General features: G+C 37.7%; 3 protein-coding genes across 8 annotated transcripts in view; 2 read left to right on the forward strand and 1 right to left on the reverse strand.

The window, feature by feature from the left end:
- The first annotated feature begins 1,683 nt into the window (after positions 1 to 1,683).
- LOC109185600 (glutathione S-transferase zeta class-like) lies at positions 1,684 to 5,624 on the forward strand. 2 transcript variants are annotated; one of them, XM_019335545.1, is made up of 11 exons: positions 1,684 to 1,808; positions 1,910 to 2,015; positions 2,097 to 2,150; positions 2,215 to 2,300; positions 2,380 to 2,451; positions 3,424 to 3,477; positions 3,563 to 3,638; positions 3,750 to 3,811; positions 4,254 to 4,313; positions 4,621 to 4,732; positions 5,390 to 5,624. In XM_019335545.1, exons 1-10 carry the CDS (start codon positions 1,806 to 1,808, stop codon positions 4,723 to 4,725), a joined length of 678 nt encoding a protein of 225 aa, XP_019191090.1. In that variant the 5' UTR covers positions 1,684 to 1,805; the 3' UTR covers positions 4,726 to 4,732; positions 5,390 to 5,624. The 2 variants fall into 2 exon arrangements, with proteins under 2 accessions (XP_019191090.1, XP_019191091.1); XM_019335546.1 differs by lacking the exon at positions 5,390 to 5,624 and adding an exon at positions 4,974 to 5,044 and having other exon boundaries at positions 4,621 to 4,766.
- LOC109185598 lies at positions 5,196 to 8,627 on the reverse strand. 4 transcript variants are annotated; one of them, XM_019335542.1, is made up of 6 exons: positions 8,193 to 8,535; positions 7,799 to 7,962; positions 6,461 to 7,193; positions 6,259 to 6,350; positions 6,014 to 6,153; positions 5,196 to 5,455 (listed from the first exon to the last, which is right to left on the reverse strand). In XM_019335542.1, exons 1-5 carry the CDS (start codon positions 8,517 to 8,519, stop codon positions 6,015 to 6,017), a joined length of 1,455 nt encoding a protein of 484 aa, XP_019191087.1. In that variant the 5' UTR covers positions 8,520 to 8,535; the 3' UTR covers positions 5,196 to 5,455; position 6,014. The 4 variants fall into 4 exon arrangements, with proteins under 4 accessions (XP_019191087.1, XP_019191088.1, XP_019191086.1 ...); XM_019335543.1 differs by having other exon boundaries at positions 5,196 to 5,473; XM_019335541.1 differs by lacking the exon at positions 5,196 to 5,455 and adding an exon at positions 8,574 to 8,627 and having other exon boundaries at positions 5,761 to 6,153; positions 8,193 to 8,533.
- A 4,129-nt stretch (positions 8,628 to 12,756) lies between these two features.
- LOC109185596 (probable leucine-rich repeat receptor-like protein kinase At5g49770) overlaps positions 12,757 to 27,620 on the forward strand; it is a 73,727-nt gene continuing 58,863 nt past the window's right edge. Inside the window, exons 1-19 of one of the 2 annotated variants that reach the window (XM_019335530.1) lie at positions 12,757 to 13,004; positions 13,430 to 13,550; positions 13,640 to 13,711; positions 14,474 to 14,548; positions 14,642 to 14,713; positions 14,907 to 15,068; positions 15,160 to 15,234; positions 15,644 to 15,715; positions 15,803 to 15,874; positions 15,955 to 16,023; positions 16,266 to 16,340; positions 16,442 to 16,513; positions 16,670 to 16,801; positions 16,889 to 17,364; positions 17,958 to 18,104; positions 18,193 to 18,326; positions 18,495 to 18,714; positions 18,811 to 19,046; positions 19,601 to 19,927. In XM_019335530.1, the coding sequence (XP_019191075.1) occupies positions 12,923 to 13,004; positions 13,430 to 13,550; positions 13,640 to 13,711; positions 14,474 to 14,548; positions 14,642 to 14,713; positions 14,907 to 15,068; positions 15,160 to 15,234; positions 15,644 to 15,715; positions 15,803 to 15,874; positions 15,955 to 16,023; positions 16,266 to 16,340; positions 16,442 to 16,513; positions 16,670 to 16,801; positions 16,889 to 17,364; positions 17,958 to 18,104; positions 18,193 to 18,326; positions 18,495 to 18,714; positions 18,811 to 19,046; positions 19,601 to 19,927 (2,691 nt within the window). In that variant the 5' untranslated portion in view covers positions 12,757 to 12,922. Of the gene's footprint in view, positions 13,005 to 13,429; positions 13,551 to 13,639; positions 13,712 to 14,473; positions 14,549 to 14,641; positions 14,714 to 14,906; positions 15,069 to 15,159; positions 15,235 to 15,643; positions 15,716 to 15,802; positions 15,875 to 15,954; positions 16,024 to 16,265; positions 16,341 to 16,441; positions 16,514 to 16,669; positions 16,802 to 16,888; positions 17,365 to 17,957; positions 18,105 to 18,192; positions 18,327 to 18,494; positions 18,715 to 18,810; positions 19,047 to 19,600; positions 20,302 to 27,620 lie in introns of those variants that run through there. The other variant, XM_019335529.1, reaches the window with a different exon arrangement.

A 27,620-nucleotide genomic window follows, 5' to 3' on the forward strand; every position in this document is an offset into this window, starting at 1 on the left:
TTGATAAAGTTCTTGTTTCGCATCATCGTAAAATTTTTAGAGTGGTTTCTCTCCTCTTCAAGAACTTTTACCAACTCAATCATGTGAGTATCCAAGTTCCTCTTCAATTTCAATGTTATTTCACCAACTTTCTTTTGCATGTTTCTATGATCATCAACCAAATTTCTTAAGCACGTGTAGACTGAGTTGTTAGATTCTTCTACACGCTCAGATTGAGTAGACAAAGCCTTGCTAATTGTGGTGAATTTAAAATACCTTTCTGTAGCTCATCCATCTTGACAAGAAGTTTGGCAAAGGAATTCTCCAATTATTCTCTTCCATACGACTGAGTCTCCTATAACTTCATCAAGAGTGTTGTGATAATAATGATGGGAGCTTTGTGGCTGCCGTCAACGGTCCCCTAACATGTGCTCAAGATCCCCTCTGAAGCAATGGCGGTACTTGAGGCACTTTCTTGGCTCAAAGAGCATGATTTTTCAGATGTCCTGGTTTACTCAGATTGTCCGTCACTTTAATTTGCTTATATCTACACCACCGCGTTTTAGTTCGTTCATATGTTGGTCTTTTTATTCAGTCATGGTTAGCTAGTTCTATTTTGAATTTTCAATTAGTTTTGTTAAAAGGAATGCCAATTCGGTCGTCCCATTTTTTAGCTAAAGTTGAGGATGCATCTACCTCTCACTCTGTATAGAGGGATATTCCTCCTTTTCTGAACCAATTGGTGATTCAATATACCAATTCAACTTTGTTGGCCTTCAAAAAAAAAAAAAAAATTATATATATATATATATATATCAGGGTTGCAAAAATCCCGCCTAGGCACCGAGTAATCGGCGCCTAGGCGCTAGGCGCCCCTAGGCCGTGGCGATTTCCCCCCTAGGCTCCCGCCTAGGAGACTGGCCGCCTAGGCGCCCGCCTAGCACCTAATTCGGCCGCCTAGCGCCTAACTCGGCCGATTACGCTGAGTTAACTCGTCAATTTCTGTCGAGTTAGCCAAGTTTACCCGGCCGACTCGACCTTGTTAATTTTTTTCATTTATATGACATATATATATATATATATATATATATATATATATATATATATATATATATATATATATATATATATATGTGTGTGTGTGTGTGTGTGTGTGTGTGTGTGTGTGTGTGTGTGTGTAATATGACATATATGCACCTACGCATGTGCACTGTTTTTCATTTTTTCAGTTAGCCGCCTAGGCGAGCGCCTAGGCCGCTTAGGCCCCGCCTAGGCCGTCTAGGCGCTAGGCGCTACTCTACCGCCCGACTAGCGCCTAACGCCTATTGCAACCATGATATATATATATATATATATATATATATATATATATATATATATATATATATATATATATATATATATATATATATATATTTAAAATTTCAATTAACTAAAGTTTCGAACCGAATTAACTGTTAATCGAAATTTTAAAAAATCTTTAATCATTAACTGAATCGAAAAAATTTGGTTAAAAAATGGTTAATCGATAACTTGGTCGGTTAATAAAAAAATTAACGAAGTTTGCACACCCCTAACTACAATACTATGGATGCTCTAATGACCTCCCGAAAAGAACTCAAAAAAAAAAAAAAAAACTGATGTGGCAATGTGCCACCTCTGATTTTTAGCTTTGGGAGCAATTCTTTCGCTCTGGTCAAACTTTATGTTGTCACTCATTTGTTATTTGTATTCGCGGTGGTCAAACTACCAGTCTACCATTGCCCATTGCTTCTGCTCATTCCATACTCTACTACGATAATCACTGCATTTCCTTCACCATCATCATGGTTAGCACTTAGCAGTTTTTCTGTTTGTTTCATATATATATAAATTAATTAATGGTTTAGTTAATTGCGTAACCCTTTTTTGTTTCCTGGTTGTTGCTTAGGCGGCGACCGCCAGCGGCGGCGGCGGAGACTCAAACAAGCTGCTGCTCTACTCCCACTGGATGAGCTCTTGCTCCTGCCGCGTTCGTTTCGCTCTTAATCTGAAAGGTTTCCCATTTCAATCCTCGATCTCGATTAAGGTTTTGTAATTTGGTCAATTTTGAAAAGATGAAATAACCTAAATCACAGGAATTGAATACGAGCAGAAAACTCCCTTTATCCTAGGAGATCGATTTGGCCCTGGTTAGTCAACTCAAAATATACATATGTTATTATTGTTATTTTCTTTGGCTGACCGGAAGTACAGAATATTTGAAGATTAATCCGATGGGGTTAGTGCCGGCGTTGGTGGATGGGGACTTTGTTGTTTCTGATTCCTTTGCAATTTTGATGGTGAGCTTAGTTATTGTGTACTAGTATTGATTTGGGTTATTGTTTGGATATAATAACATGCAATGAATTGAGATTACAGTATCTTGAAGACAAGTATCCCCAGCATCCCTTGTTGCCAAACGATCTTCAGAGGAAGGCTATAAATTTCCAGGTTACCATATTTTATCTTGCTATTTGTTTTGCATAAAGATTATTTCACTTTTAGTCCCACAATAATACTATTCAAAATTGCAATTTCCCTTAATTTCTATGATATTTTAGTACTCCCTCCGTCCCATTTTATGTGTCTGGTTCGGTTAACGAGGCCCTCCGTCCCATTGTATGTGTCTGGTTTGGTTAACGAGACTTGACTGGAATTATTTTTAATCTAATTTTTCATAATATTAAGTTTAATACGTAGTATTAGTATACAAAATTTATATATTTAACAATTAAACATAAAAAATCAAATTTAAAAATAAGAAATATGAAAGAAAATAATCAAAAGAAAAAAGAGTTGGTTTGACCAATGAATAGTAAATAGGATATAAAATGGGACAGAGGGTGTATTTTATAGTCTTTTAGTTCTCTTTTTATTGAAAATGCTTACAAACGATATAGTAAAGCGCTTGCCACTACGCTAGTCCGTCTTAATTGGCTCTGATACCACCTGTTAGAATCAAGTGCTTATTACTATGCCAAAAGCTATAACTAGTAGTGAATGCGCAACTTTATTGCCTCATACCGCCACACATTTTCGAGAGCTAGAGTGCTGGACTTGGCCCTTTACCAACTTCTACCCAACATTTATTATGTCATTTATGAACATTTTGTTTTGGGTCAGATTAAAATTGTCAAATTATCAAATTGTCCCAAAACTTAAAGTCAATTGGATAAATATAATTGTAATACTAATGTGGCAAATTAAAGGTCAAGTACTGAATGAATGAATGTGACAATGTCTCATAGGACTAAAAGTTTCTCTTCTGCAGAAATAATTACATGAGCCCTGAGTGCTTGTACTCATTGATCAGATTACAATACAACAGTCTTCAGATCAATAAATCACACACAGTTAATTAATGTTGCTTTCTTACCCCAGTAGAACACTTTTGGTTACATTTCTTCTTCTGTTCACTTGTAGGCTGCGAATATTATTTCTGCAAATATACAGCCTCTACAAAATATATCTGTAAGCGTAAGAATACAAATGCCACTTGCTCGGTGATTGAAACAATGGGGAATGTTATGTATAGTTCTTATCTGATTTAGAAATTTTCCAGAGGTATATTGCTGAAAAGTTTGGTCCAGATGAGAAACTTCGGTGGACTCAAGCTCATATTCTAAAAGGCTTTGATGGTAAGCTCTGTTCCTCTGATCCTTATAACAATGTGATCTTAACTGAGACATTGTTTGAAGAAACCCCATTAAGTCTCTTTATATCTAAATTGTACTTGTGATTTTTTGAAGCACTTGAATCACTTCTGAAAGACTTTGCGGGTAAATATGCCACAGGAGATGAAGTTTATCTGGTTAGTTTCTTTACTTGGTAAACACTGGACTGAAACTATTCATTTTAAACCCACATGGTTGGCGTGGTGGTTCAGCACCTCGTCCCTTAAGCATGAGATTGGGGGTTCAATCCCCACCACCCATGTGAATGGAGCAAACCATTTGGCCAGTCCCCTACCACTTAGTGTGCTGACCGTTGGGACGGAGGATTAGTCTTCTGACTTTCGGCTGGAGGGATACCTTTGGGCAACCAAAAAAAAAAAAAAAACTATTCATCTTAAAATCAGGTCTCCGGATCAGAGGTTCCAATCTTGTTGATCTTAAAACCTCTACATTCCGAATTTTCTTATTAATATGTATCATACATGCCATAACTCCAGCAGGATAGTAACAAATGTGTGGTTAACAAGAGGGGAAAAGCATACTAATGAAAGTGTTTTAAATGCTGGTCACAATTTGCAGGCTGATGTATTTTTGGCACCGCAGATTCACGCTGCAGTCAAGAGATTCAGTGTCGATATGGTAATACATACCCTTAATCCAAACCTTATTTGATCTGATAATGTACATAATTAGTCTCTCTTGTTCATTTAGATTGATAAAATATAATTTGGGAAACTCTCATCAATCATACAAAATAATGATTGAACCCCTGTGAGGCCTACTATGGACACACTTCTACCTTCTGTAATTCTCTTCTTTCCTTCTCCATTACAAGCACTTTCATAACGAGCTAGCAATACATCGGAATCTCTGAAGTGCACATTCTCCTTCACATTTGTTGTTTACTTGTGACCACCTCTTTTTCTTCTCCCTACACTATTTGCAGAATGAGTACCCTCTTCTACTTAAGATGTATGAGGCATACAAAGAGCTAATAGCTTTCCAAGATGCTATGCCAGAGAATCAGCCTGGTGCACCTGCTGATGCATGAGCTTGAGGTTGTTGTTCAAATCTGTCCTGTGATTATTATGTATTTTCTTGATGGTACTGAGAACTTCATGTCTTTTCTTGATTTTTTGCCATTTCAAATCTTCTCAATAATAATAGTGCCTCCCCTACAATCTCCAATATCTATAAACATTTCATATATGATTTCAGAATTAATAAAGTTCATAGATAAGCTTCAACCCGCATGGTAATTTGATATTTCTAATATTCAATTGAGCCAAAACTTGGAAAATTTTCTATTATTAGGGATGTGTACACACTTTTGTATTTTGATAATCCAATTTGCACCAAATATCACACTATTTGATGGGGTAGCTTTGTTTTATGAAGTCATGTTGACCAATGAATATGAATGAAAGACTGATATTTCTATTAGTCATTTCAGTCATGTCAGACGTGCAAAAAAGTGGTGCAACAAGTAGCATTTTCATTTTTTGTACTGCTATGAAATACTTAACAAAATGGGAAATTTTAATTGCAATAAAGAACATGTAGGAAAAATACATATAATGATTTTTGTCTCCAATAACTATACAAATTTGGGTTCCCCGACATCACTAAATTATTATTAAAAAAAGTTTCAAGTATGCTGCATTTATTTTGCATTGTTAGCAATAATTTGACAGTTTTAGTGGATTATTCCTCAGGACCTCCATACTTCATCAAATGGCACCAAGACAGGATATAATTCCTAGATTCCTTCCATGATGTTCCTGCCATGAGTGGATATACTATTCTTGATGTTATTCAGTGACTAACTGATTACCAATATTGAAATTTAGTTTCCATAAACACAATATGATGTATAAACGAGTTACAGTGTTCTATCTTTGAGATCGTGTTATGTTCGCGTTGGACTTTAGTAACCTTCCCTCACCTACATTTCTTGAATTTTAATGTCCCACATTATAAACATTCCAGTTAGAGTTACCTTCCCCTCATGCCCTATGCAAGTAGAGGCAAGCAGTGTGTGAAGTAGAAAGTGTAGGTTAGGTGGGGCACATGACAAGATGAGTGAAAAGCAACAAGTTATAAAAATGCCCATTTTCATTTATCAAGACTACAAAATTCATGGCTGTCTTGACTGACTTATAGATGACAAATACTAAAGCAAAGTACATGGTTTATAAAATTAATCCTATTTTAGCCATGTCTTCCATTTGATTGGCAATAATATGGTCTACACAAAATGAAGAAAACACTGTAAATAGCCATGCCACTCAATCCAGAAAGCTTTATCAGATATGAATATGTAACATTTTTCTTGTTACCTCAAGCGCTTGTTTTGATCCTCTTGCTTTTGGCATTTCTTTTTGGTCTCATATTCGAGGCAGTAATACGATTATAACCAGATTGTGGCATTTCACTTAATTTTCCAAACCATTCCTCATAAAAGTGCCATATCTCCGACCTGCTCCAGAAAAGATTGAAACAAGAAGATTATTCAACCAGAAAAGATTCAAAACATACTACTATATATAAATTGAAATAGGAAATTTGGATATACTAGCATTACCAATATACCAAGAATTGAAATGGTGCATATTTCCCATAAATTGCTTCAACATCCTTTTGAACTGTTAGAGTGGAAGAGGATTTTGCATGAACCTGTGTGAAAATGTATTGAAATCGCAGGTGACATTTTGAGCTTGTAAACATCATGAATTACTTGAGAAAGAAGGGAAGAATAAAATAATGAGAGAATGAACAAACAAAACCTGTTTTAGATGCCTGATTGTCTCGGAATCTGTAGGAATCACATGGTAATATCCCAAACACATTAGCACATTTGCACAAGTAAATGGCCCAAATCCATCTATTTCTTTCAGCTGCCTGGCCAACTCATCATAGTTCGATAAGTTTGGCTGTCTGCAACATTCTTCAATTTCTTTGAGTGGAATCCTGCCTTCAACTACACCACGAGCAAGATTAATAATGCGGGCAGCTCTGTAGCCAAGATTACAGCGCTTTGCAAGGAAACTTTCATTGAGTTCAGCCAATTCCCTTGGACTAGGAAAATTCCCCACACCATTGAGGGCATTGAGCTCTACTGCTTCTGCAGAATGCAGGTCAGATGAAGAACATGGATTATCACTACAAAGGTTTGATGGGGTTTGAGATATGTCACATCCTAGGAGAAAGTCTTCTTTTTTATCTGACGATATGTCTTTTGAACTTAATCCCTTGAACTTTGGCGGGCAGTCTACAATTTCAGCTGAACCAGTTGTCAAGACATTATCTTCTTCTGTAGTTGCTTGGGCTTCAGCAAGCCTTGCTGACAGGTTTTTGGAGCATTTATGAACTCCAGCTTTTTTCCATTTTTCTTTTGCAGCAGGCGTTTTCGGAATAAAATGATCACTTTCAACACTAAGACTAAACTTTTTATCACTACTACTTAGTTCCAATTGAAGCTCACAAAGTGCTTTAGCCATGCTCAATGTCCTTGACCACCTATACAAAAAGGAAGAAATTCATTATACTAAGAGTAACAACTTAATTCTTTCAAACAACCAGGCATACAAAGTCCAATCTTTTACATATTTCACAGACAATGGCAGAAATAACATAGAAGGGCCAACCTTGTTAGTTAGGGTGTAAGCGAGTCAAACTACTCATGAGCTACTCAGAGTTTGACAAATGTTCAAATTCTATTTGATTACTGTCAAGTTGAGGTCAAGCGCAAGTACTTCAAGTAACGAATCAAACCGAATCTGAGCTTTTTATTTTTATATAATACAAATATAGTTTAAAAATTTAACAAATATATTTATATATTATAAAATGATCATAATCGAGATGTAGTATTAAGTTTTATTATGATATTTAGTTGTAAAATTCTTATTATCATAATATTTTGTGCTCAATCAAGTCAACTTTGAGCTTCAAGTATTTTAATCGACTAGAGTTTTGAGCTTTGACTACTTGACTCGGCACGATTACACACCTACTATCACTATCAATGCCACACTCCGACTTAACACACAACAAGAACTTACAGAGAAACTTAGTTATCCAATGACCATAAGGGAATGATGGCTTTGAATACAAGAACTCACTGGCAATTGCAGAGCAGAATACACTTGACCATGTCTTCAAACAATATCGGCGACCTGAATACTCTCCCAAATCCTCTCTCCTTTGCTTCCCCATACATCTCTTGAAACTCTCTTACCATTTTCTCCTCTTCCTCTGATAATCTCAACATTCTTCTAACTTGAGCCTATACTACAATACACCCTATCAATCAACCCACATATATAATGAAGATGAAATGCACTAAAGTTTTGCGCTAAAATTTAAAGCAACTTTATGTGATTAATTCATGGTGAGATCGACCCGTTAGCGTGATGTCAATAAATGCATTTCTACGTAGGCGAATCAGTTCAAGAAATTTAATTTAGAAAGAAAATCAAATATATTTATTAATATGTACTCCAATTAGAAATGTACCATCAATGACTGGTGTTGTTGAGCAGAGAGACAATCAGTGCCGAAGACGTGGAGCCTGAGAGACTGAGGGGAGTCGGAGGGGTGAGAGACTCTGACGGTGACGGAAATTTCGTGATCAGCGCAATGGTGGTCGTCGGAGAGGCGTAGCGGGCGTTCTAGGGTTTTTGTGAGTGGGTCCCAGTGGTTAGGTGCCATCATGAACAGCCCGTGGCTGCACACTGCTTTCTCTAAGTTGAATGTGGAGGAAGCGTCGCCGAGCGGCAGCTCCACCACCACCATGCCGCGGCGGGCGTCGCCGGAAATGGTAGTCTCTCCGGTGTGCTGCATTTTGGGAGAGAGAACCGTTGGAATGAAACCGGCAAACTCATTCGGTTCAGAGAATTATACTTTAGGCCTCGTGGGTTCTGAAATATTAGAGTCCTCCCCATAACTTCAAGTATTTGTTAATTTTTTACAGCTTTTTTTTTTTTTTTTTTTTAATAACCAGCAGCACCACCACATTAACTTAATAAATCATAATAAAGAGCAATATAGCATTACAAATAAAGTCCGGAGGGTTAGCGCACCTCTCCATACCATCTAACAAGGAAACAAACACTCGAGCTAAATTATGAGTTGCCTGATTCGCAGATCGCCTAACTTCATGGAAATATGATTAAGACTGAACATTATTTCCTTAACATCTAAAACAATAAGGTTAAAAGAAGAGTTTGAATACCCGTATACAGTTTATTTCGCCCTGTATAAAGTCTTTGTTCCTGTTCTTCAGCCAAAGGGCTTCTCGCAATGGCCTTGGCTTCATTGGGTTTGAAAACTCCTTTCCAAGGGATTGACTTCGTAACAATAAAAGTTTCATCTTCATCTCTTAGAACACAGTCGAATCCCATCTTCCATGTCTCCGTGCCTACATAATAGCATCCACATTCAACTTCCTCCATCCAGCTTTAGGTTTTAGTCACTTTTCCACCATGTTTCCTTGGCCCTTTTGAGTCTAGTCTTTATACATTGCTTTCCTCAAGTCATGCAGATAAGTTGTAGCAATACCAACAATGGTTGAGGGAGACAACATTATATTATTCAGCTGCTTTTCATTTCGAGCAAACCACAATTTCCAACAAATAATAGTAATAAGGCATTGTTGTTCTTTCCCCTCTTGTGCCCAATTCTCCGTACCCCTTGATCTTTCCCAAGTAAATTACATGCCTTCGAAGGGAAAGTTACTCAACATCATTTCTTTGTCAAATCACCTAACACATACAATAATTTTATAAGTGACTAAAATGACATCATAATAAAATGAGTAACAAGCAAAAAGTGCAAAAATATGCAAAAAAAAAAAAAAAAAAAAAAAAAAAAAAAAGTATTAATTTAAGACACTCCTCACTTTCCTAACATGGCAATGTTGAATTCCCTCATTCGACGAAACCCCAACCCTCTAAATTTTTTAATATTGCAAAGTTCACTCCATGATGTCCATATAATCCTCAATTTATTTCTACATGCATGTTACTATTTTAGCCTTCATATTTTCTTGGCAGGCCTATTTCTGAGGCATCTTTAATTTTTTTAATTTGTTGTCATGAAATAAAAGTCGATGGCCAAAAAGAGATAATAGTAGTAAGTAATCCCTAATATATGACCTGAAGTGCCTTCATCCTCGTGCTCAATAAAAATATGACGTACATTAATATCTTTCTTGTTTAAGTTCACTTGGAGGTTCATGTTTTAGTGGAATCACATACAACATTATTCAAGTTCATTTTTGTTTGAATACTTTCTAGCAATGAGTCTAAACCTATGTAGAAAATGTACTTTATGTATGTTGTTTTAATACATTTTAGCAATGGATGAGTGTAGTATGGCAAGATTATCATTTATGAAGCTTTGCAGTTGCAGCAGTGGAGTCAAAGAAACAGGTAGTCGCAGTTGCAGTAATGGGGTTGAGGAAGAAGCAATTGTATCGTGTGGAAGACAAATTTCAATTTTTAGATTTTATATTTAATAAAAAATCACATGTCACACATTTTACGGGCTTTGTTAACAACACCATCTCTTTTAATTAAAGAAACGAGACCGTGCAAAGCACCTTGTTCTCATATGACATGTAGTGACTCTCTTATATGAGAAGTCATGAGATTGAGTCTCAATAGAGACGTTGACTTTTTATGCTTCAACAGGTTGAGAAAGTATGAGTTAGTAGCATTCACAAAAAAAAAAAAAAAAAAAAAAAAAAAAAACGAGACCGTTGAATAGAATCCGACAAACCAACAAACTCATTTGTTTCAGAGAATTATCAATTATTATTCCATGGAGCATGATCCACACAGTTATGGGAACTATGAATAAAATATACATTTTTAATATACTAAAAGTATATTATTTGTGTACTAAAGATACATTTGAAAGTAAATTATTTGAGTACGAAATGTACATTATTTGTATATCATCAAATAATTTACATTCAATATATAAATAATTTACCTTTAATATATTAAAAATACATTTTATTCATGGCTAATCAAAAAATTTGTGGAGAATATACTATAGGTTTCGTAAGTTGAAAAATATGGTAGTGCCCCTATAACATGGTGTTTGATAGAATGGAATTGCAATTCCATTCTTACCAAACTCGTATTTCCATGGTTTGGTTGGAGGGAATTGCAATTCCCTCCAACCATGGAATTGCAATTCCTAGGGTTCCCCTAAGAATTGCAATTTCATATTTTGTTCAATTGTAATTCTATGATGAATTACTATTTTACCATTTTTCTTATTATTATGTTATTATTATATAAGAATATTTTAGTCTTTATTTACTTATTTCCTTTCAATTCCAATCATTTTATTCATGCTTACCAAATAATATAATTTAAATTTCAGTTTATTCTTTTACTAGGAAATTACAATTCATTTTCCCTAATTCTCTCATTCCAATAAAACGCCATGTAAGTTCATTTGTTTGTTAGTTTGCTCCATTATTTTGAAAACGGAAAAATGACACTTTTTTCCCTGAATTATAACCTTATAACACTTTTTCCTCCTAAAGTTATTCATGTATTCATATTTGTCCCCTCAATTATTTTATAAGTGATAGTTTTCCCCCCTTTGATGTTAAATGAACATTTTTACCCTTAAAACAATTATTTCATTTATTTTTCTTCTCCAACAAATTATTGCTTATAGGTAGGGATGACTACGGTCGATTTGAATCGAACCGAACACTATAGCAACCGAACTGAAATAGTAAAGAAGGTTCTTGTTACGATTCATAATCGGAAAAAAAAAAATTTGAATTTAGGTTATTTTTAAAATAAAAAATAGAGGTTAACAAAAATAGATAAGTAAATAAATTTTGAACCGCCGATTCAAATCGAAACTGGAATTAGAATAAATGCGAACCGGAAATTTGTTTCGCATTTATAAATCAAAACACTATAGCAATCGGCGATTTCGGTTCGCATTTATTATAATTTCAGTTTTGATTTGAACAGTCGATTCAAAATTTATTTATTTATTTAATTTAAATTCTATATTTTATTTTTAAAATAGACTAAATTAAACAATTTTTTTCTTGATTTTAAATTGTAATAAGAACCATCCCTACTGTTTTAGTTCGGGTTGTTATAGTGTTCGGTTCAGTTCAAATCGAATCATATTCATCCCAATATATAAGTAATAATTTGTTAGAGAAGAAAAATAAATGAAATAATTATTTTAAGGGTAAAAATGTTCATTTAACATTAAAGGAAAAAAATTACCATTTTTAAAATAATTGAGGAGACAAATATAAATACAGGAAGAACTCAAGAGATAAAAGTGCTATAAACTTATAATTATGGGGAAAAAGCGCCATCTTCCATTTTGAAAACGGATTTTTCACCGGGTTGTAGCTCACTGTAGCCTGTAGCTGTAAGCATTTCCCAGCAAAAAGCATTCCTGTTGTACACTGTAGAATGCTTTCAAGAAATTGAACAAGTTCCAATCTTCTGGATGAAATAACAACAGTTAGCAGAGCTTTTCAAGTGAGATTCTACCGCATATCAATTTTGAATTGATCTGAGTCCAATTTAACCACAAAAATGCTGTAAAATAATATGTGTGTGCGTCTTGGCCGCCCAATTTCTGTCGCCATCTCCAATTTTCTTTATTCAAAGAATACCTTTTAGTTATGGGGCAGTTGGTTTAATATTGAATGCTTCTCCGATCCATTAGTTTAAGAAAAGGGTCTAACGGAAGAAGAAGAAGAAGACAAAGAGTTATTCCTCAAACTCACCAAAGAAAAGAGCAGAGCTACAGTTCTCTCGTTGTCTTGTTCTTATCCACGTAATCGCTGACTTTCTCAACCTTAATCCGCGTGTACCAAGTACAGAGGCAGATTATATTTGTTTTTGTTTTTTTAACATGATGAAATCATAGGATGCTGGGTCAATTCAGGGTGATGCTTCTGACCAAGAAATCTTCGTATGCTTGTCCTTTTTGTGGGCTATTTGTATATATATATATATGCTCTACAAATGTATAAAAATATTAGCTTGGAAGTTGGCTACAGTTTATTGGACAGTTTCTATGTTGTACAGCCTTGTTATCTAGATATATTGCTGTTTAGAGCTAGGCTTTGTAGGCACCAAATTCTTTATTGGCGTTAATTACAAGGTTGATATAGGTTTATTATACCATAGTGCTTTGGTTTTGAGGGTTGATCAGAGGTTGACTTCTTGCAATTTGGGAAAATGGGTTCAAGAATTCTGGTCTTTTTCCTTATATTTTCCATTCAAATCTATACTATTCTGGCAGAAACAAACGCTGATGATTGTGAGTTTTTCTGAGTTTACTTTCTTTTGCACTCTTTAGCCAAGTATGAAATTTTGTAAACTGCTAGGACATGAGCTGAATTTAATTCCTCTTGTTCTTCTTCTTCTGGGTTTTTTTGTTTTTGTTTTTTTTTGAAACACGATTCTTTATAAGGTAGTATCTGTTCTATACTTTCTCAATCTTTTTCAGTCCAAAGAATCAATGCCCCACCCCACCACAGAGGTTTGATCCTGTGACCTGTGACCATCCATTTGGAATGGTAACAGAGGTGTCATCAAATAGTTGGTTATTGTTGCCAGAATTGGCTGATGAGCTATCCAGCTTTGGCTCTGCTTGAATATATATGACATGGAAACTATGGATTTGTCACTTTTGTCTTGCCAGTAGTTGTTATTATAATCCTATCCTCTCTTAACATTATGCAGTGTCTGCTCTAAATGCCCTCAAGTCAAGCTGGAGCAACTTGCCACCAAATTGGTCGGGGGCGGATCCTTGCGGGAGCAATTGGGATGGCATTGTCTGTAACAACTCCAGAGTGGTCGCAATGTACATCCACTGTATAATAAACTGCCGAAAAATTCTATGGTTGTGTATTTTGGTTGAGTTATTCATTTGTTTACAACTTTCATTTGCAGAAAGTTATCTGGAATAGGGCTGGAAGGCAGTGAGTTTGGAGATCTTGGGTCATTCACTGAGTTGCAACATTTGTATGTCTTCACATGCTTCTCATCCATGGATTTATTAATTTGCACCTTCCTTTTGAAACACATCTTTTGGCCTGATTCCCAAATGGGAGGTCATGGGTTCGATCCCCAGTGGGGCCTGTATTGACTCTTTGTGCTTCAGTAGGTTGAAAAAGTAGTTATGAATAGATACTACATTGTGACAGAGTAGTAGTACTCAAAAAAAAAGGGGCCCTTCCTATTTCTAAACCAAGCACCTTGTGCTCAAATGACACCTCTGTGGCTCCCATTGAGGGAAGGTCACAGGACCGAACCCCGGTGGTGGGGTCTTGACTCTTTGGACTGCAATAGATAGGGGAAGTATAGTACAGATATTACCTTGTAATAGAGTTAGGATCGGACCTCGGTGGTGGGGTCTCGACTCTTTGGTCTGCAATAGATAGAGAAAGTATAGAACATATACTACCTTGTAATATAATCAATAGTATATTATGTGACTGTAGTTAACATATTTTGTGTCTTCAATTTATTTACAGACATAATTTATTAACTGAAGGCACATAATATGTTACACATAATTTTTGGATCAGGCTTGGACCCTAATCCATGGTATAACAATTGGGGGAGGTGGGTGTTGTGAAATTTGTGCTGCAACTTTCTGCACTTTGGATTAAGGACTAATTTTATATTTTTATGTAGTCTATAACTATTTATGCACTAAGTGGAGGCTATTGAAAATGAAATGTATAAGAACTAATTCTGATGAATGTACGATTCTTGGTGCAGGGATCTCTCGAACAACCTTGGCCTGAAAGGAACTTTACCATCTTCAATTGGAAATCTGAAGAATTTGACAACCTTGTAAGGAAAAGGCCTACATTGTTTGTTTAATAGGAATTAGCACAGCTTCTATGAAGTATGGATTAAAAATTTATTTCTTACTTTTCAATGCAGAATTTTAGTTGGTTGCAGTTTCTTTGGTCCAATTCCAGATTCAATTGGATCTCTACAGCAACTGGTCTTTATGTAAGAACATCCATTTTAAAGTATTTTATTATACTTTAGCTCAAAGTTTATGATTATGGAGTTCTTGATTGAATATTAATTCAAAGGCATCCTTTTCATTGAATTTTAAATGATTTACCTGTTTAAGAGTTTTCTTGAACCCTATACTCATTTAGCTTTTTGAAAAAAGTTTTTCGTTACTGCCTTTCTGCAGATCTCTGACTTCTAACAGCTTCAATGGACCAATCCCACGTTCAATAGGCAATTTGTCTAAACTTTCGTGGTTAGATTTAAGTGACAATAAACTTACTGGTGATATCCCAGTCTCTAATGGACAAGGGCCTGGTTTGGACAACTTAACCAATACCAGACACTTGTAAGTCATCTACTCATAAACTTATGATGCTCGGATTTTTGCGTTCCTCGTCTTTGTAGATATATTAAGGTTGTCTATACTTCTCGTGCAGCCATTTGTCCCAGAATCAGCTCTCTGGCCGCATCCCAGAAAAACTCTTCCGTCCCAACATGAAGCTAATACATGTGTAAGTATTTTTACTGGATAAGTAAGATGTTATTTTGATTTATATTATGTTCCTAAAACGAGATGTGGTTATTGTCACATCCTACTAGAATGGAATGCTTTACAAGGGTGTCTTGATCAAGGATACATACAAATATACATACATATATATACACAAATTGTTAGGATCAAACGCTTACCACTACGCCAAAAGCTATAGTTAGTAGCGAAGGCGCAACTGACCGCCATCACATTTTCGAGAGGCAGGGTGTTGGACTTGGCCCTTCATCGGCCTCTGCCCGACAATCCCCCTAGCCACCAATTGATGGACTTGGCTTGTTACTGGCCTCCACCCAACACAAACATATGCGCACAGTTAAAAACATCCTAAACATCATGAAGCATACTGATGTTTTTTTGTTTATGTTTAGGATTCTTGATCACAATCAGCTGCGTGGCGAAATACCTCCAAGTCTTGGACTTGTGCGGACTTTAGAAGTTGTGTGAGTATCTCTGCCTTATTTGCAGATACTAATACTTGTGTATGCTTTCCTTGGGTTTTGACATCATTATCCACTGTATGTTAACAGACGACTTGATTCAAATGCACTAAATGGATCTGTTCCGGATAACCTCAATAACCTTACGGGTTTAAATGAGCTGTAAGCAGATTGAAGATAAACTTATGGGTTCATTTGCATTTAGTCTTATCTTTGGTAATATGTATTCTTCTTTGCTGCAGGTACTTGTCTAATAACAATCTGACAGGACCTCTTCCTAACCTATCATCCATGAACACCCTTCACTATTTGTAAGTTGCAAATGCTTCCCGAACAAGCTCTAATACCATGTTATAATTTAAGATTGTGCTAAGGTCATCCAACTGGGCTATAATGCACATGGCCTAAACCACACTAAAAAAACTGAATCCAATCAATTAGCTAGTCTAACTCATGGCCTTATAAACCCATATGTTCTCTCATATTTTCAATGTGGAACTCTTAACAGGGGGCTCTTTGAAGTCTGATCCATTTGCTTTTATGGGTTTTGCAGGGACATGAGCAATAATAGTTTTGACGCCTCAGAGATTCCTCGATGGCTTTCAAGCCTCCTGTCATTAACAACAGTGTATTCTCTCTTTCCCTCTGTCAGCAGTGCGTGTGTGACATGAACAATACTCCTTTTGCCTTTTCTTTTTAAATCATTTTTTGCTAAATGTGCTATAACAGACATATGGTGAACACAACACTTCAAGGCAAAATCCCAGTTGGTTTCTTTAGCCTTCCTCAATTGGAGACAGTGTAAGTGTCATTTTTGTTAACACAATTTCCACTTTTTAGCATGGGAAGATAAGGGGAACAGATCTTAAGAGTTGAGATATATATTGCTCAGAGGAAAGCAATGGTTCATTGGGCGATAATTCGGGAATCTGATGTGCCTTTTTATTTTTATTACAGAGTATTATCCAACAATAATCTCAGCGGAACCTTGGACATAGGCAGCAGCTACCCCAAAAATTTGACCGTTGATTTGCAGAATAATTCCATCGTCGATTTTGAACAGAAAAACAATTACAATATGACGATGGTGTAAGCAAGATTATTTAATCACTTTATGATCTTTTTACCTTTTACAATTCCTTAGTTTGGAAGGTAATATTCGTTTACATCTTGCAGGCTTACTGGGAATCCCATTTGCAAGGGAAATGAAGCAAAAGAAAACTATTGTATTGTTCAGAAGAACAACAACAATCCATTGTTATCATCAGGGAACTGTCCAAACTTAAATTGTGGTTCAGGCAAAATACAAAGTCCCAATTGCAAGTGTTCAAATCCACAAACGGGAACTCTGCACTTTTTCTCCTTTTCCTTCTCAAACTTTGAGAACTCGACTTATTTTAGATCCCTTAATGGCTCTTTGATGGCTGCATTCCTATCCCGTGGATTACCTGTGGATTCAGTTTCTGTTACTGATCCAACCATTGATGTTTATCAATACCTCACGTTCAGAGTGCAAATCTTTCCTTCGGGGCAAGATACTTTCAACAGAACTGGATATTCAGATGTTGGTTTCCTGCTCAACCGTCAACCTTTCGATGTTGAATATTTTGGACCCTTCTTCTACAAAGCTGACGAGTATTGCTGTTTCGGAGGTATGAGCATATTAAGTGAACTCCAGAGCCACAACTTTTTGTTATTTGTTTTTCCTGATTCAAAGCATCCAATGTCTTATACAAGAGTTTGTTTTAGTTCTGATCACATTTCCACTTTTAGTTCTCAACTTTGATTTGTTCCATTTGTAGTTCTCGAGTTTTAAAATCGTTCAACTTATAGTCCTAAATACCCAAAATGCCCTCATTTCGTGAAAATTTCACCAAACCTCACCTTACTATATTTAAGGGCATTTTGGTCATTTTAGATTAAAAGTTCAACAATTTTAAAAATCAACTAGATGTGGAAAAAATCGAAGTCAAGGACAAAAAGTAGAAATGACACTATAGTCAAGAGACCAAAAGTGGAATAAAATCTTTCCCAAGGACCCCCCACACCCCTGTCTGACAGAGCATTTGGGCATAATCCCCACACAGGGCCAAATGCCGGTGCACACAAGGGATCTGCCCACTTTGAGCATAATTCCTACACTTGGTCTCTTCTCCCAAATACTGCCTACTGAACCAGTGAGCTAAGCGAACAGTTGTATAATATTTGTAGTTTACTCTATATCTGTAACTTTCCCTTATTACAGGATCCAAAAAGTCATCACATACTGGCATCATTATCGGAGTCGCAGTAGGCGCTTCTGTTTTTGTTGTGTTACTAGTCTGTATTGCAGTCTATGCTTTTCGCCAGAGGTCAAGGGCAAATAGAGCTACTGGAAAGAACAACCCTTTTGGTAAATATCAATTCTCAATCAAGGAAGACGACTCTTTAGCTTGTATACTCGGATCTTAATTCAATCTTTATATTTAACACAAATGCAGCCTCCTGGAATCCTGATAAGAGTGGTAGCGTTCCACAACTCAAAGGAGCAAGGTGGCTCTCATTTGAAGAGACACGGAAATGCACAGACAACTTTTCGGATGCCAATTGCATTGGAGTTGGGGGTTATGGGAAGGTACTGCAAATGCTCATTTTCCCAAATCTTAACCCCATTTAATTGTGGAGGAGGAAGTCCACCTTCGTCTTCATCTAAAGAAAGAATGATAATAATAAGAATAACAACACATTTGTATGCATTGTGTCTGAAAAAAAATGTTTGGACTCATATGAGTAGCTTTAGCAGGTTTACAAAGGACTTCTTGCTACAAGGGAGTTAGTTGCCATCAAACGAGCTCAGCAGGGGTCAATGCAGGGAGCATTAGAGTTCAAAACAGAAATCGAGCTTTTGTCCAGAATTCACCATAAGAATGTGGTCAACCTTGTGGGATTCTGTTATGAGCAAGGTGAACAAATGCTGGTTTATGAGTACATTCCTAATGGTACTTTAAGGGAAAGCCTTTCAGGTAAATCAATTTTCTGATACTAAAACGTACTTGAACCGTTCATTTGTCTGTGATTTCGAGAGAAACAGAACTAATAAGTGTGTGATGTGCATACAGGAAAGTCCGGTATCCAATTGGATTGGATGAGGAGACTGAAAATAGCCCTCGATGCAGCCAGAGGCTTGGCATATTTACATGAGCTTGCTGATCCTCCCATCATACACAGAGATGTTAAGTCCAACAACATTTTACTTGATGACAACTTGAATGCTAAAGTTGCAGATTTTGGCCTTTCGAAACTTTTGGGAGATGCTGGCAAGGGGCATGTCAGCACCCAAGTCAAAGGCACATTGGTACGTGTAAAGTAAACATCCTGAAAAACTTTATTACTAAAATGTAGTTAAAATGTGTTGGGTGGAGGCCGGTAAAGGCCAAGTCTAGCACCTGGTGGCCGGGGGTTGTTGGGCGGATGCTGGTAAAAGGCTAAATCTAGCACCGGCATTTAAGACTGGTTGGTGCTGGGAGGGGGAATTGTTGGGCGGAGGCCGGTAAAGGCCAAGTCTAGCACCTGGTGGCCGGGGGGTTGTTGGGCGGATGTCGGTAAAACGCTAAATCCAGCACCGGCATTTAAGACTGGTTGGTGCTGGGAGGGGGAATTGTTGGACTGAGGCCGGTAAAGGCCAAGTCTAGTTAAATGGTTGGTGTTGGGAGGGGGAATTGTTGGGTGGAGGCCGGTATAGGCCAAGTCTAGCACCCGGTAGCCGGGGAATTGGGCTCTAATACCAAATTGAAGGATGTGCTCCATCTCAACTAAAAGCCTAAGCTGATAGTTGAATTGCACATTTATGTCTATATATATATTATATGCTCAACACAGATGATTCACATTTTCAAAACTTGTGTATAGGGATACCTGGACCCTGAATACTACATGACACAACAGCTGACGGATAGAAGTGATGTATACAGCTACGGGGTGGTCCTACTAGAGCTTATAACTGCGAGGCCACCCATAGAACGAGGAAAGCACATAGTGAGAGTGGTGTCCGAAGCAATGGACGATCAAAAGGACAGCAGCAAACTCGATCAGGTGGTAGATCGGGTTCTCACACCTCATAGAGACCCTGATGGCCTGCAAAAGTTTATCAACTTGGCCATGAGTTGTGTACGAGAATCTGCAGCAGAGAGGCCTTCAATGGGGGAGGTGGTGAGGGAGATTGAGAATATCATTCAGATGGCTGGAAAAGTACTTACTTCATCTTCCAGCTTTGAGGAGGGTAGTAATCAAGGGATTAGGAATAATAACTCTTATGATAGTAAGGCCTTTGATTATAGTGGCACTTTCTTACCTTGGGCCATTGATATGTGATTTTGAGTATTAGTAGAGGTAGATTGGTTGTTTGTCCATGAATAGTGTATTCTTGAGATATGTAAGTGATGGTTGTAATCAGTAACTGCAACTTTCTTTAATTGTTTTTTTTTTTTTTTTTTTTTTTTTTTTTCCAACTTGTATTGTAATATCCTAGAAATAAATGTTTCTTGATTCATTGTACAAGATAACAGCAGACAAGTGTCCGCAGTGTGTTGTCCATAATATCATTTGAAAAATTGAAAACGTTTTAGCTTTATTAGATTTCCAGATTTTTGTTTATCAAGCCCAAAAATAGGTGACATTTACATGTAGAAGTAATTCCTCGCAAGGAATATATTTCTAAAAGTTTTATTTTAGTATTTGATTGGTTTAAGGAATACTAATGAAATAACCATTCAAAATAGTGGTGGGCATTTCGGGTTTCCGTTTCGATTTTAAAAAAATTAAACCATTTCGTTTAACAATAGAGTTTGGTTCGGTTTAAAAAAGTTTGGTTTCGGTTCTGTATTCGATTCGGTTTTGGTGGGAGTCCACTATTTGAATGTTCCTTTTTTTGCCTGATCGATTGTTCAGTTGGCTCACTTGGAGTGTTTTGTTGATGACAAGCTACATAGTTAATATTTGAAAAATAAGAATTATTAAAGCACCAAATTTGGGACTTACCACTTAGAGTTGAGATATGAGGATCTGGAGGTGAAATTATTAATTATTATAATATTTATATATAATACTAGCATTTTATTTATTAATAAGGTAAACAATTTGGATATAATTTATACTTTATTTTTACAATAAATAAATAAAATATTTATAATACTAATCTAGTACCCGCTCACATATATTGGTACGTTGTGCGTGCCCCTCTCTCTCTCTCTCTCTCTCTCTCTCTATATATATATATATATATATATATATATATATATATATATATATATATATATATATATATATATATATATATATATATATATATATATATATATATATATATATCATTCATAGAAGTTTAATTAAAATATAATCAACAATAATTATATAATGATTTTAATAAAATAATAATTAAAGAATAGAAAAAAAAAATCATAGATATAGGTATATGATAATAATGATACAGTTATGAAAGTTAAAATTAATAGTAACGGTGTTATAACGGTGTACTTTTGTCTAACAAGAATGTAGTTTTAATGAAAATGTATACCTTTATTAGCATACAAATGTAAGTATTAATACAAATGTGTTTATAGATTAATGATTAAAACTTTTAATTTCTAATAACTTAATGGTTAAGGGTTCAAACATAACCTTGGATATTTAATACATTATATATTTATTATTAAAAAAAATTGATCAGTTTTTTGACCGAACCGAACCAATCGGTTTTCTTAAACTGAGTATCGATCGGTACTTTAGTTCGGTTCGGTTCGATTCGGGTAAACGGAAAACTTTAAAACAAATAGCAGTGACACACACACACATATATATAGATAGAGGATCAAATGAGGTCATGTTTCAGACAAATATTGACTCTTGATTTTAGTTAGATCTATGGCTCTTGTTTTATGGTTTATTTTTGTGATGATTTTTTTCATTATTGCCGCCACTTTAGTTAGGGGTTGTTTAGTCTTTGTATTTTTTTTTTTTTTTTACCTTTATTTGTTTATTTTATTTTGGATGATTTGCATGTTTTTACTTTTGATTCCCTAGGTGATTTACCGTGTCTTTTTATATTGTTTTCCTAATTCATTGATTTCAGTTTTGTTACTTTGTGTTTTGTCAAACACTATTGACTCATCATTTTTTTTGCTTTTTTTTTTTTTTTTCGTGCGTTTGGGGCTATGGATTCTCCAGGTGTGTATTTTCGTTGTTTCCAATACATATTTATTGTACATCGTTATTTGGTGTTTTGTGCATATTTATGTATTTGTGTTTAAGATATTCTGTTGTGTTTTTGCTCCAACTTGAGGGGGAGTGTTATGAAATATATATTTGATATATAGAATCTCTATATATTAGGTAGTTGTAGGGATTTAGGTAGGTAGGATATATGGAAACTTGTTTCCTATTCGTAGTCTTCTAGTTCCAATTTTATCTAATCTCAAGCTTGTTCGGTCACTTTGTGTTCACCCATTGTTCGTGGGATTCGTGGCGTTCGAAGCTTTCGTTGAAGGGGGAGTATGATTATTCAATCTCAAGCTTGTTTGGTCACTGTGTGTTCACCCGTTGTTTGTGGGATTGGTGGCGTTCAATGCTTTCGTTTCAAAGGAATGTCCTAAATGGACTTGAGTTATTTGTTATTTAGTTATTTTGGGTTATCACTCATTTGTGTAACAAGTTGGGCATTATTAAAATATATGCTCCAACTTGAGGGGGAATGTTATGGAATATATATTTGATATATAGAATCTCGATATATTAGGCAGTTTAGGGTTTTAGGTAGGTAGTGTGAATAATGTTGTTGTTGTTATTATTATTATTATTATTATTATTATTATTATTATTATTATTATTATTATTATTATTATTATTATTATTATTATTATTATTGTTATTATTATTGTTATTGTTATTGTTATTGTTATTGTTATTGTTATTGTTGTTATTATTATTATTATTATTATTATTATTATTATTATTATTATTATTATTATTATTATTATTATTATTATTATTATTATTATTATTATTATTATTATTATTATTATCTAGTTTGGTTTAGTCTCCTGTGGTAACCCTTTTAGATAGGAGTTATTTCAGCTTTCTATTTCATATAGCACTGTAATTCTTATCTCTTCTGAACTGAATGAAACAATTACTCTCATCTGGTATCAAAAGCCAATGGTCCTTTTCCTATTTTTTCTCTCCTTCCCCGATCGACTATGTCGACTAATTCTTTCGAGAGAACAGTGACTGCCGCCACCGTTTCTACTCCGGCCACCACCCCAAACACTCTCTCATCAGCACATCATTTTATATCCATCAAGCTCAACTCCTGCAATTTCTTATTCTGGAGAACGCAGCTCGTTCCCTTTCTCAGAGGACAAGGATTGCTCGGGTTTGTGGATGGTGAAACCCCGTGTCCACCACCCACGATCGCCATCCCTCCATCCTCCGGCGACTCCGGCACTGCGATGACACCGACTGCTGCCACCACCGGTCCCAACCCTGCGTTCTAAGCGTGGGTGCAGAAAGACCAATCTATCATGTCGCTCCTCATCTCCTCACTGTCAGATGAAGTCATGTACCTGGCAGTTGGTCGGAGCACTTCCCGTGAGGTGTGGGAGGCAATCACAGCCGCGTTGGGGTCGTCTTCCCGGGCGAGATGCCTCAATCTATTGGGTCAGTTTCAATCCCTGCGTCAAGGTAATAGCTCTCCGGCGGAATACCTCAGCAAAGCATAGCTGATCGTGGAGGCACTCGCGTTGGCCGGCCGCCCTCTTTCTCTGGACGAACAAAATATGTATGTCTTCAGGGGGTTGCGGCCAGAATTTCGGGCGATGGCGTCGTCTCTCACAGTCACCGGAACACCGGTCTCCATCTCTCAGCTTTCGGATTATCTCCAAGCACAGGAGTTTATCTACTCCGACGATTACCCGGCCCCAACACCGAAGGAGGCGCTGCAAGTTCACCGGCGGCCTTCTTCGCTGGCCGAGGACGCCACCAGTCCGGAGGCGATCATGCTGGAGGTCACAACCGCGGTGGGCAGAACCGTGGTAGACAAGGGCGTGGGCGTGGCGGTGGAGGCCGTGGCCGAGGTGGTGCTCCCCGATGCCAAATATGCCGCTCACATGGGCATACTGCAGTTTATTGCTTTAAGTGATACACAACTCAGCCGCCGGCGCCACAGGCCAATCTCGTTGTAGCCGGCGATGGCAACTCCTCCACGGCAGTCGGTTCATGGTTCCCGGACACCGGGGCCACAGCCCACGCTACATCGGATTCTGCGATGATGTCGCAATCTGAAGAGTACACAGGCAGCGATGTTTTACGAGTCGGGAACGGCGCAGGTTTGACTGTCTCGCGAGTGGGCCATGCATCTATTCCTACTCAGTTTAAATCTCTGTCTATGTCTAATATTTTACTTGTACCCAAACTGTCAGTTCCTCTATTATCTGTACACCGGTTTGAAACTGAAAATAACGTTTACTTCGAATTTCACAAAAATTGTTTTTTTGTGAAGGATTCCGTCACCAAGGCGACACTATTGTCGCGGGCGGATTGTACAAGCTTCCGGTGTCACAATCACATTTTGCGTTCATAAGCTCCCGGGCCACTCCCGGGGTGTGGCATCGCAGGTTGGGTCATCCACATAACCAAGTCCAAAATCGTGTCCTTCAAAATTGTCTCGTTACCAAAAATAAATCTAAGGCGTCGGGGTCGTGTGCAGCTTGCCATCTTGGAAAATCATCGCGTTTTCCATTAGATAGGGTAACATTATCTAGTCAAAATGTGTTAGATTTGCTGTACACTAACATTTGGGGACCCGCCCCCGTTATTTCTTCTTTGGGTTTCCGTTATTTCTTATTGTCTGTTGATGATCATTCCCGATTTTGCTGGTTTTATCCTTTAAAGCAAAAATCAGATATTTATAAAATTTTCGAGTCCTTCCGTGTTATGGTAGAACGCCAGTTTTCACGTTCTATCAAAGCTATTCAATCAGACTTAGGGGGTGAGTACCAAAAGTTACATAAAACTTTCCACTCTCTTGGCATAATACATAGGCAGTCGTGTGCATGCACACATGAACAAAACGGCAGGGTGGAACGCCGCAATCGACATATTGTTGAGACCGGGTTATCACTCCTTGCCGAAGCCTCTGTCCCCTTACAATACTGGGACTATGCCTTTGAAACGGCTGCATGTCTCATCAACTATCTACCCTCATCAGCCATAAACTTCGAAACTCCCTACGGTCGGTTACACAAAGTGTCTCCTCCATACACGTTTTTAAGAGTTTTCGGGTGCCGGTGTTATCCCTATCTCAGGCCTTATAATCGGCACAAGATAGAGTACCGCTCTGCACCCTGTGTCTTCCTAGGATATCCTCCGTCCTTTAGGGGGTATAGGTGCATGGATCTCACAACAGGGAAAGTCTATATCTGTCGTCATGTCCGATTTGACGAATCTTGTTTTCCCTTTTCAGAAACACAGGGCCAGACACAAGCGGTTCCTACTCAGGCACCATGGGCCGCCGGGCCGATTATACCACATGGTGTGGTAACAAACCCCATGCCGTGTGTTACACCATCATCATCAAACCCTACTCCTTTGGCACAGGACCCATCGCCTTTGGCGCTTGAAGCACCTGCTACGGTCCCGGCTAGACGGAAGCGCACCCGTGCGCAACCGACGCTTGACAGGGGTCATGTCATGCGACTTCGTCACATGACTCGTGGTACTAACGAGCCTTTTCATGCTTTAAATATCACCACAGATCCGACATGTTATTCACAGGCAGTTGGTCATCCACAGTGGCGAGATGCCATGGACCAGGAATTCAATACCTTGATCCATAATAGCACTTGGAAACTTATCCCGGCTACACCGGATATGAACGTCATTGGGTGCAAATGGGTTTTTCGTACCAAACGCACCGCTAAGGATCAATCGAGCGCTACAAAGCTCGACTCGTAGCCAAAGGATTCAATCAAGTGGCTGGGGAAGATTTCTTCGACACTTTCAGTCCCGTGGTCAAACCGACAACGGTTCGCTTATTATTTTCTATAGCCGTGTCAAGGGGGTGGACTTTATGTCAGTTGGACGTACACAACGCCTTCTTAAATGGGCATTTGGAGGAAACTGTTTACATGAAGCAGCCTCCCGGGTATGAAGACCCGGCCCACCCTGACTATGTTTGCCACTTGCAGCGCTCTCTGTACAGCCTCAAGCAGGCACCTCGAGCTTGGTTCAAGAGGCTGCATGACTACTTGATTTCAGCTGGTTTCTCTCCCTCCAAGACTGATGTCTCGTTGTTTCACTACAAGTCTGGGGCATCCTGGGTGTTTCTCTTAGTCTATGTGGATGATATCATCATGATGGGTGATGACGCTCCGTTAATAGATGCTTTACTACGGGGTCTATCTATTACTTTCAAGATTCGGGATCTTGGCACTCTAAGATTCTTTCTTGGCATTGAAACATTGAAGCGGGAGGGCGGTCTTGTGCTTTCATAACGCTGCTATATGAATGATCTTCTAAATCGGGCAGGTATGACAGATTGCAAATCTCTAACAACTCCAGCGGCTGTTACACAAGCCGTTTCGCCCTCAGATCAACCGTACGAGAACCCCACGCAGTACAGGCGCTTAGTTGGGGCTTTACAATATCTCACGATCACACGTCCAGATCTCTCCTATGCCGTAAATCGCCTTTGTCAGTTCATGCACGCACCCACAACAGATCATTGGGGACTATTGAAGCGGGTTCTACGCTATGTCAAGGGCACCTTGGATTACGAGTTACGTCTGTCTGCGTCCACCTCCTTCGCAATTCATGCTTTTTCAGACTCGGATTGGGCTGGATGCCCCGTGGACAGGAAGAGTACTAGTGGGTATGCCGTATTCTTGGGGTCTAATATGATTTCGTGGCTCTCCAGGAAACAGCGCACGGTAGCCTGCTCTTCGACTGAAGCCGAGTATAAAGCCTTAGCTGATGTCTCTGCCGAGGTCATGTGGATTGTGTCACTACTTCGTGAACTAGGGTTGCACTCTGGGGATCCTGCCACCCTATGGTGTGACAACTTAGGTGCTACTTATCTTTGTGCGAATCCTGTTTTTCACGCCCGGACCAAGCATGTGGAAATTGATTTCCACTTTGTCAGAGACAAAGTTGCTGCAGGTGATTTTATTGTCAATTTCGTCTCTACGAAGGATCAGCTCGCAGATATCTTCACCAAACCGCTTCCAGGACCGCGGTTCGTGGCTCTTCGTGACAAGCACAATGTGGCTACACACCACCCTTGTGCTTGAGGGGGTGTGTGAATAATGTTGTTATTATTATTATTTATCTTATTATGAACACAAAGTGGACCGAACAAGCTTGAACACACAAGATAAAGAAGACAAATTCCAAACTGGAGGACACAAATTATTTACTAGCAAAAGGGAAGTATCTTTACTAGCAAAAGGAGCTAGAAGACTACAAATAGGAAACAAGTTTCCATATGTCCTACCTACCTAAATCCCTACAACTGCCTAATATATAGAGATTCTATATATCAAATATATATTCTATAACACAATATATAGCCATTAAATATGATATTCATATATAACTAACAAAAGGTCGGTAAATACATTTAGGCCAAGAGAGACCGTATTACATTTGCCTCAATAAAACCTGGGCTCACTCAATCTCATCTATGCGACAAGTAGAGACCTACATAATCACGCAATGACCACCAACAAGAGCAGGTTGAGGCTCTAAGCTCAAAAGGTTCACCGTCGTAGCATCATAGACCAGTGTCCCCTCATGGAAGTTCATTCTTTCGCCCGTCACCATGAACACCATTCCTTCTTGCACGACATAAGTAGTTAGGACAATAATGTCCTCCACTGCT

This window comes from Ipomoea nil, unplaced genomic scaffold (assembly GCF_001879475.1).
Source record: "Ipomoea nil cultivar Tokyo-kokei standard unplaced genomic scaffold, Asagao_1.1 scaffold1334, whole genome shotgun sequence".
NCBI classification, from domain to species: domain Eukaryota; kingdom Viridiplantae; phylum Streptophyta; class Magnoliopsida; order Solanales; family Convolvulaceae; genus Ipomoea; species Ipomoea nil.